Source organism: Coffea arabica, chromosome 1e (assembly GCF_036785885.1).
Source record: "Coffea arabica cultivar ET-39 chromosome 1e, Coffea Arabica ET-39 HiFi, whole genome shotgun sequence".
NCBI lineage: Eukaryota > Viridiplantae > Streptophyta > Magnoliopsida > Gentianales > Rubiaceae > Coffea > Coffea arabica.
This window is the reverse complement of record NC_092311.1, coordinates 5,619,759-5,628,577: the sequence shown is the minus strand read 5'-3', so window position 1 is coordinate 5,628,577 and position 8,819 is coordinate 5,619,759. Positions and strand designations below refer to the sequence as shown.

General features: G+C 49.2%; 2 protein-coding genes across 2 annotated transcripts; both read left to right on the top strand.

Annotated features, from left to right (window-relative positions):
* Positions 1–4,331: 4,331 nt before the first annotated feature.
* On the top strand, positions 4,332–7,404 carry LOC140015711 (uncharacterized). Its single transcript, XM_072068501.1, has 3 exons — positions 4,332–5,390; positions 5,710–5,923; positions 6,587–7,404. The coding sequence occupies exons 1-3, from the start codon at positions 4,332–4,334 to the stop codon at positions 7,402–7,404; spliced, it is 2,091 nt and encodes a 696-aa protein (XP_071924602.1).
* Positions 7,405–7,613: 209 nt separating this feature from the next.
* On the top strand, positions 7,614–8,606 carry LOC140015707 (uncharacterized mitochondrial protein AtMg00810-like). The gene has a single exon (XM_072068490.1). It carries the CDS (start codon positions 7,614–7,616, stop codon positions 8,604–8,606), a length of 993 nt encoding a protein of 330 aa, XP_071924591.1.
* The last annotated feature ends 213 nt before the right edge of the window (positions 8,607–8,819 follow it).

Below are 8,819 nucleotides of genomic sequence, written 5' to 3'. Positions count from 1 at the left end.
GAGACCTCGGGCTTGGTGAGTATCTGACACAGGGGCTGGTCAGTCAGGACTACAATGCTGTAAGCCTGGAAGTAGGGGCGGAGTTTGCGGGCAGCGTGTACCAAGGCAAGGACCAGCTTCTCCGCCGGCGTGTACCTCGTCTCTGGCCCTTGTAGAGCGCGGCTGACGTAGTACACCGGTCTCTGAACCCCCCCGTCCTCCTGCACCAAAACCGCGTTGATGGCCTCGTTGCAGGCGGACAGGTAGAGGAACAGAGTCTCCCCTAGCTCCGGGGCGGTCAAAGTAGGCAACTCAGCCAGATAGGCCTTCAGGTCGGTGAAGGTTTTCTGGCACTCCTCTGTCCAGTGGAAATCCTTAGGCCCTTTCAAGACTCGGAAGAAGGGCAGCCCCCGGACCGCGGAGCGCGAGAGGAACCTACTTAGGGCGGCCATCCTCCCTGTGAGCCGTTGGACTTCCTTCACGTTCCTCGGAGGAGCCATGTCCATGATGGCCTGGAGTTTATCCGGGTTGGCCCGGATTCCCTCTCGGGACACCAGGAAACTCAGGAACCTTCCCGATCTGACTCCAAAGGTGCACTTCCTCGGATTTAGGCGCATCCGGCTCTCCCGTAGGATATCCAGGATCTCCCTTAGGTCGGGTATGAGCCGCTGGTCAGTTCGGCTTTTGACGATCATGTCGTCCACATAGACCTCCATGTTTTTGCCGATCTGATTTTGGAATAACTTGTTGACCAGGCGCTGGTAAGTAGCTCCCGCGTTCTTCAACCCGAACGGCATGGTCCTATAGCAGTAGGTTCCCTCCTCGGTGATGAAGGAGGTCTTATCCCGATTCTCCTCAGCCATCTCTATCTGGTGGTATTCCTTAAAGGCATCCAGAAAGCATAAAACGTCAAAACCCACGGTAGAGTCTACTAACCTGTCGATTCTTGGCAGGGGAAAACAGTCCTTTGGGCAGGCTTTGTTAAGGTCCGTGAAGTCTACGCACATCCTCCAAGTCTGGTCTTCCTTCCTGACTAGGACGGGATTGGCCAACCAGGTCGGGTAATAGACCTCCAGGATGATCTTGGACTCCAGCAACTTGCCGACCTCCGCCTTGATCACCTCATTCCTCTCGGGGGCGAAACTCCTTTTCTTCTGCTTCACCGGTTTGAAGTGAGGATCCACGTCGAGGTGGTGGACTGCCAGATCCGTTGGAATCCCGGGCATGTCCTCCACCATCCATGCGAAGACCTGGGAGTACTCCCTCAACAGGGCCTTCAAGCCTTCCTTCTCCTTGGCCGGCAACAATGCCCCGATGCGGAGGACCTGGTCGGGTCGCTCCTCCCTCAAGGGGAATTCCTCAATTTCGTCCTGTGTGCTCAACTGCTGTGTCTCGTCCCCTGGGATGTAGGGCTCCAAACTGGTCGTCTGGGCGACCACCTTCTCCGGCCCGCGGAGCGTGGCCAAGTAGCAAGTTCTGGCCACCTCTGGATCACCGTGCACCTCGGTTATCCCTCCTGGAGTGGGAAACTTCACACTGAGATGGAGGGTAGACGGAATAGCTCGGAGGGTATTCAGAACTGGCCGATCCAGGAACACGTTGTACGAGAATTACTGCTTGACCACCACGAAATTGACAGGGATGGTCCGGCATTTGGGGGCCTGCCCTACCGTGACCATCAGGGTGATCATTCCCTCCGGGTTAATTGGTGGCCCGGTGAAGCCCACCAGGGGTGTTCGAACCAGTGTCAACTGGTCGTCCTTCAACCCGAGCTCCTTGAACACCCGATAGAACATAATGTCAACCGCGCTAGTTTGGTCGACATACACCTTCTTTACCCGGTAGTTGTTGGTTACCACGTCTATCACTATGGCCTCGTGGTTCCCGGAGGCTAGGGGGACCGCATCCCTCGGCCCGAAGGTGATCTCCTCATTCATGCGCAAACGTTTCAAGGAGTCGTCCCCCTCGGGGGGTGGTCGCTTGTTTTTCCGAGCTGTATGACTATCTCCTCCCGTGGGGCCCCCAGCGATGGTGTTTATCACCCCGCTAGGTTCTGGCCGTCCAGGTCGGGGGAGTGGTTCCGAGGAGCGTCACGCCGCTCTGGGCGGTCGCGACGCTGTCCCTCGTACCTATCTCCGTAGTGGTTGCGCTCAGGCTCCCGACCTGGTCGGCGTACGAACCGTCCTAGAAAGCCGCGCTGGATCGGGTTCTCGATCTCCTTACGCAGGGCTCAGCATCCCTCCGTGTCATGTCCGACGTCGCGGTGAAAGGCGCAGTATCGGTCCTGGTTCCTTTTGTTCCAGGGCGTCCCCATCTTGGGCGGCCGATCTCCCAGCCCTTGCGCCTCCATAACAGTCAAGATCTGGGCTCTGGGCCGTGTCAGAGGGGTGTAGGTCTTCTCTGAGAGTGGCGGCGGTGCAGGGGCCTTCTCCTTCGAGAGTCGGTCGAAGACGTTTTTCTTGGTCGGGACGTCCTTGCCCTCTGGGGGGTTTGTCCGACCCTTCCGATCTCCGAGCTCCTGATCTGATTCTTTCTTCAGCCGACCTGCATCCTCAGCATTAGTGGCCTCGTGCGCCCTGCGCAGGAGCTCCTCCAGGTTTACGGCAGGCTTCTTGGCCAGATCGTAGAAAAGCTCCTCTACCCTGAGCCCGTTTGTGAAGGCGGCCATTACCACTTTTTCGTCTTTGTCCCTGACCTGCAAGCTTTCCGCATTGAAGTGGGTCATGAAATTTCTCAGCGACTCGTCGGGCCTTTGTCTGATGGACATCAGGTGGGTTGCGTTCCTCGCATAAACCTTCGAGAAGACGAACTGGGCTGCAAACTGCCGAGCCAGCTCGGGAAAACTCCGTATAGACCCCGGTGCCAGTCCCTGGAACCAGAGCCGTGCTTTCCCCTTCAGGAACATAGGGAAAGTTTTGTAGCGGACTTCGTCCGCGGCGGTTTGCATGCGCATATGCGTCACGAAGACCGAAAGGTGGTCTTCCGGGTTTGTAGAGGCATCGTACATCTCGATGCTCGGAATCTTAAACCTGCGGGGTAGCGGGTAGTCCTCTATCTCCCGGGTAAAGGGCGAGGTTACGTAGTTGTTCTCGTACAGCCGGGGCCTCAAGATCTGCTCGAGCTCATCCCTGGCAGGTTCCAAATGAAGGGGGTCGCGAGGTCGGCTCTTGACAGACCGAGCAGGGGAACGCTCAAACCCATTCCGTGCGGGCTTCCGTGGGGAGGGGTCTCTCGGACGGCTCCTCGCGGACCGGTCGCGGGAATACCCATCGCTGTCTCCGACCACCGAGGCTCGCGGGCGAGGTGGAGTCCGTGGTCGTTTCCTCCTGGGGGGCTGGTCTCGTGACTCATCCTCCGAAGGGTCAGGGGGTGACTCCTCCTCCTTCCCCTTGGCCTTGGAGGTCTGTGCACCCCCAGCCCCATCTCCCTCCTTCGCCTGTCGGATTATATCTTCCAGTATGGGGAGATTCTCCGCCACGAACTGGAAGATCTGCTGCCTCCGCTCCCCTGAAAGGGCTGAGCCCCCGGCTCCCCGAGACGCCTCAGCCTCCTTTCGCTGGGACCTCTCACCGCCCCCAGGGCCGGTGCTTTATACCGTGCGCTTGGATCGCGTTCTGGCCATCAACACTATCTTACTTACCTTTCGGTTCCCACAGACGGCGCCAACTGAAGAAGCGTTGAGCTTCTCTGGACCGAGCTGACCTGATCAGCTCGGGGTGCTGATGGCAGAGTTGGTCCCAAGCCTGCAAAACAGATAAGAACGAGCTAACAAAGGGGGGCCCGAGGGTGGTCCCCGAGGGCACTCCGACGGTCAAGTTAGTTTTTCGGTGAGTGTGGTTCACGGGAAGCACAAGCGGTCCGGAGTAATTTGCCAATAGTGAGCGTACCTTGTACAGTTGATGTGTGCTATCATTTATACCTGCGAGAGAGTCCGACCTCCGTACGTTTCGGGACTTGCCCCGAATAGTCGGTATCCCGCAATCAGGGGGATTATCCCCGACCTCTTCGGGATGGACGCTTGCCCCCTCCAGGAGCCCTAGCAGCGCGGCCCAGGATGGCTACCCGGGGCCTGGGGCCAAGGCCCAGTTCGGCCGCACCTGGGCTGCCACGTGCCCAGGCCCAGGACGGGGCCTCTGCAGGCCCCTTGGTTGACTTGACGCTAGCGGTGCCGTTGCCAAGCTCCTTAATCAAAAGGGAGTTGTTCTTCTTCACGATCTCCCATATCAGCAGCCTCGGTACTGTCGCCCTGCTCTACTCTCCATTTTTCTCTTTTGTGTTTGCTTCTTATTACATTCTTGGAATAATGGCGGAGCAAAACGAATCACAGAATCTAGGAGATTCCTCGACAGGAGATGTTCCGTGATCCAAGTTCCCCATATTTTTTGAACTCTGCTGATTACACCAATGCTTCGTTAGTTCCAACGTTGCTTGACGGTGACAATTACCAACGGTGGAAACGAAATATTTTGAATTCTTTGAGAAGCAAAAATAAAATCCCATTTGTGAATGGAGAATTGCCACAACCGAAAGTTGGAAGCCGTGAAGCGTTGTTTTGGAGTAAATGTGATGGGCTTGTTCTTTCATGGCTTATCAATTCGATTAGCCCGGATCTGCATAATTCAATCACTTATCATGACTCGGCTAGGGAACTTTGGGTGGATTTGGAAGAACGTTTTAGTCAAAACAATGAACCCAGAATCTATGAAATAAGAAAGGACATTGCTTTGTCTACTCAAGGAACAGCTTCAGTGACCACTTTTTACTCCAAACTTAAAGCCTTATGGGATGAGTTGAGTGCCTATTCAAACCCTCCAAATTGCTCATGTGGGGGACTGAAAGAATGGCTTGCTGAAAGGGACAAAGAGCGCTCACACCAATTTTTGATGGGATTGGATGAAAAATTTAAAACCATTCGATCTCAAATATTGGCAACTGAGCCTCTCCCTTCCCTTAATCGTATATTTAACATGGTTAAGACGGAAGAGAAGCAACTGAGTCTTCTTAGTCCACACGATTCTGATGGGGCAGGAGCTTTCTATGTTCAGCAGCCACGATCTAGTTCAGGTAGACGGCAACCATCTCAATACAGTTCTGAGATGCTTCGTGTTCGGCGACAGCAAGGCCAACCACGTCAGAATGGAAATCAATCTTCGAAACAACCCAAATTACGATGTGATCATTGTAATAAGGCTGGCCATACAATGGATCGATGTTGGGAGCTTATAGGGTATCCGAATAATTGGCAGTCTTCTAGGAAAAATCCCACCGCTGCAAATGTGTGCTCGGATGATACAACAACTTCCTCAAATTCCACTACTCCAATTAATGGTTTGACAGCCGCACAGTATGAGCAACTTTTGTCATTGTTGAAAAGTGACAAAAATGCTGACTTGGTTAATTTTGCTGGTAACGTAACCCATCCTTTAACTCCAAATTCCTCATCCTCTTGTTGCACTTGGTTACTAGACACAGGTGCTACTCATCACTTTATAGGTGATAAAACTTTTTTGTTTGACCTAGTTAAATCAAAAAAATTCACTAATATATTCCTACCTGATGGCACTGTGAAGCAACTCTGCGAATATGGTAGTCATCATTTAAACTCCCTAATTACTTTGCATAATATTTTGCATGCTCCAAGTTTCCATTGTAATCTTATCTCTATCAGTAGTCTCACTAAAGAACACAATTGTGTTGCCCTATTTTTTTCCTGATTTTTGTGTTGTCCAGGACCTACGCTCGAGGAAACTGATTGGGGTAGGTAAGGAACGGGATGGTCTTTACTACTTTACCACAGACTATAATGAGTCACGTCATGGCAAAGCGAATACTGCTACAGGATCCGCTGTTCTCTGGCATCAAAGGCTAGGACATCCTTCACACGACCGGTTGGCGTCAATACCCAACTTTTCTCATATTCGTTCTGATAAAATTTGCCAAGAATGTACTGTGTGCCCTTTGGCAAAGGCTTCTAGACAAGTTTTTTCTCCAAGCATTCATAAATCTATGACTCCTTTTCATTTGGTTCATATTGATATATGGGGACCCTATCAAACACCTTCAAGTTCTGGGGGCTCATTTTTTCTTAACTCTTGTGGATGACTGTACTAGAGCAGTCTGGACATATTTATTAAAACACAAGAATGAAGCTTCTCATGTTTTTCAAAATTTTTATTCTTTGATTCACACTCAATTTGGGTTTCAAATTAAACAAGTCAGAAGCGACAATGCACTAGAACTTACTGAAGGGGCCATGGCATTATTCTTTAGAAATAAAGGGATTGTTAATCAAACCTCTTGTGCTGGTACACCTCAACAAAATGGGGTTGTCGAAAGAAAGCATAGAGACATCCTTAATGTGGCTCGTGCTCTTCGGTTTCAGAGCAACTTGCCCATTAAATTTTGGGGGAATGTGTCTTAACTGCTACATATATTCTCAATCGACTCCCCACATCAGCACTTGGAGGTAAAACCCCTTTTGAAGTGCTTTTTGGCAAGCCACCAACGTATAATCATTTTAGAGTATTTGGTTGTTTATGTTATGCTATTAATCCTCTACAACTCTTGGACAAGTTTCAACCCATGTCTAGGCCCTGTGTGTTTGTAGGGTACCCTCAAAATAAAAAGGGTTTCAAAGTTTATGATTTAGAGACAAAAAGATTCTTTTTTCCCCGTGATGTACACTTTCATGAAACCTCTTTTCCTTTCAAAATTCCTTCCGCTTTAACACCTAACACTCCCTCACCAATTCTTGATAATGATGATCAATGTGTTGATTCTCTTTCTAATTCTGGTCTTGAAATGCATAATTTTGATGCCACTCTTTCCTCAAGTCCTAATCATGAGTTCTCTGCTACGGATAATCGTGTTGAAGAGATTCAGACTTCTCCATCACGCCAAGAACAGCGGATCCAAAGACCACCTACTTACCTAAAAGACTATGTCTGTGATTACCCTAATGGTTCCTGCCACTCCAATTCAGTTTCCACTTCCAGAGTTTCAGGTACTCCCTATCCTCTTAACTCTTATATCTCCAATCACTGCTTTTCTCCATCCCATCAAGCTTTTCTTGCAGCCTTATTAACCGAGTTTGAGCCTTCTACTTACTCTGCGGCTAGTCAAGATGAAAAGTGGAGGTCTGCCATGCAAGTTGAACTTGATGCCTTAGCTGCAAATCATACATGGAATCTTGCACTCTTGCCAATAGGAAAGAAAGCCATTGGTTGTAAATGGGTGTATAAAATTAAATATAAGTCAGATGGTACTGTGGAGCGTTATAAAGCTCGGTTAGTGGCTAAAAGATATACCCAAGAGGAGGGACTGGATTACACTGAGACATTCTCTCCTGTAGCAAAGCTAACTACAGTGCGGTGTTTAATGGCTGTTGCTGCGGCTAAAAATTGGAATTACATCAACTTGATGTGAATAATGCCTTTCTCCATGGTGATTTACATGAGGAAATATACATGATCCCTCCTCCTGGATATTTACCATCTGGTGACAAGAGGGTTTGTCGACTTCATAAATCACTTTATGGCCTTAAACAGGCATCCAGGGAGTGGTTTTCTAAATTAACTCTTGCTCTCAAACAATATGGTTTTATTTAGTCTCAAGCAGATACTACTCTATTTACCATGAAGACTAATACCAATTTTCTTGCAGTTCTGGTGTATGTTGATGATATGATAAATACAGGAAATGATTCTTTTCAATGCCAAAAATTTAAACAATTCTTGCATGGACAGTTCCATCTGAAAGATCTTGGCCCCCTTAAATTCTTCCTCGGTCTTGAGGTTGCCAGGAATCCTGAAGGAATTTTTTTGAGTCAGCGAAAGTATGCTCTGGATATTTTAACAGATACCGGTCTAAGTGGTGCAAAACCTAGTCCGATCCCAATGTCTCAACAACACCAATTGGGGCGTTCAACCAGTACGCCCTTGACTGATCCCTCATCTTATCGTCGTCTTGTGGGTCGCCTTTTGTACCTCACTATCACACGACCAGATATATTGTATGTTGTTAATATTTTGAGTCAGTACATGCATTCCCCTACATTAGATCATCATGATGCAGCAATGAAGGTCGTTCGATACATTAAGAATTCTCCAGGCCAGGGATTATTTTTCCCTTCTCAAAACAATTTGCAACTCACTGGTTATTGTGATGCTGATTGGGGTGCTTGTCCTAAGACGCGACGCTCTATCACGGGTTGTTACATTTCTCTTGGGAATGCGCCTATCTCCTGGCGTACTAAGAAACAACCAACTGTGAGCCGGTCGTCTGCTGAAGCCGAATATCGTGCCATGGCCGGTACCACCAGTGAATTGTTATGGTTACGAGCTTTATTATTTGATCTCACCATTCCTCATTCGCAGCCGATGCATCTGTTTTGTGACAACCAAGCTGCACTTCATATTGCTGCCAATCCTGTCTTCCACGAGCGTACCAAACATATTGAGTTGGATTGTCACTTTGTTCGTGAACGGATTCAGTCCAATGAGCTTTGTACCCATTTCATTCGTTCAGAGGATCAACCTGCTGACTTGTTCACCAAGGCGCTTGGTTTTAGTTCCTTTCAACGCTTGTTGGGCAAGCTTGGTGTTTCGTTCCTCCACACTCCAGCTTGAGGGGGGCTGTTAGCGGACTTCATCCGCATCTCTTATCTATTGGTCTTTGTGTTCATATATGAAACTAGTTGTATTAGTTAACTCCAGTTCTAGAAGAATTAGTCTAGGAGTCTGCTACTACTTAGACTAGGAGTCTACTGCTTTATTCTTTATATAAGCTATCGGTTGTACCAGAGCAATATAGTTTTTTTTCTAATGAATAGAACTACCGTT

Bases quoted from the DNA above. Each gene is read 5' to 3' on its own strand.
- LOC140015711 (XM_072068501.1), top strand. From the start codon at position 4,332: ATGTTCCGTGATCCAAGTTCCCCATATTTTTTGAACTCTGCTGATTAC. The intron at 5,391-5,709 runs GTAACCCATCCT...TGTGTTGTCCAG, and splicing joins TGGTTAATTTTGCTGGTAAC to GACCTACGCTCGAGGAAACT. The intron at 5,924-6,586 runs GTACTGTGTGCC...GTGTGTTTGTAG, and splicing joins TGATAAAATTTGCCAAGAAT to GGTACCCTCAAAATAAAAAG.
- LOC140015707 (XM_072068490.1), top strand. From the start codon at position 7,614: ATGAAGACTAATACCAATTTTCTTGCAGTTCTGGTGTATGTTGATGAT.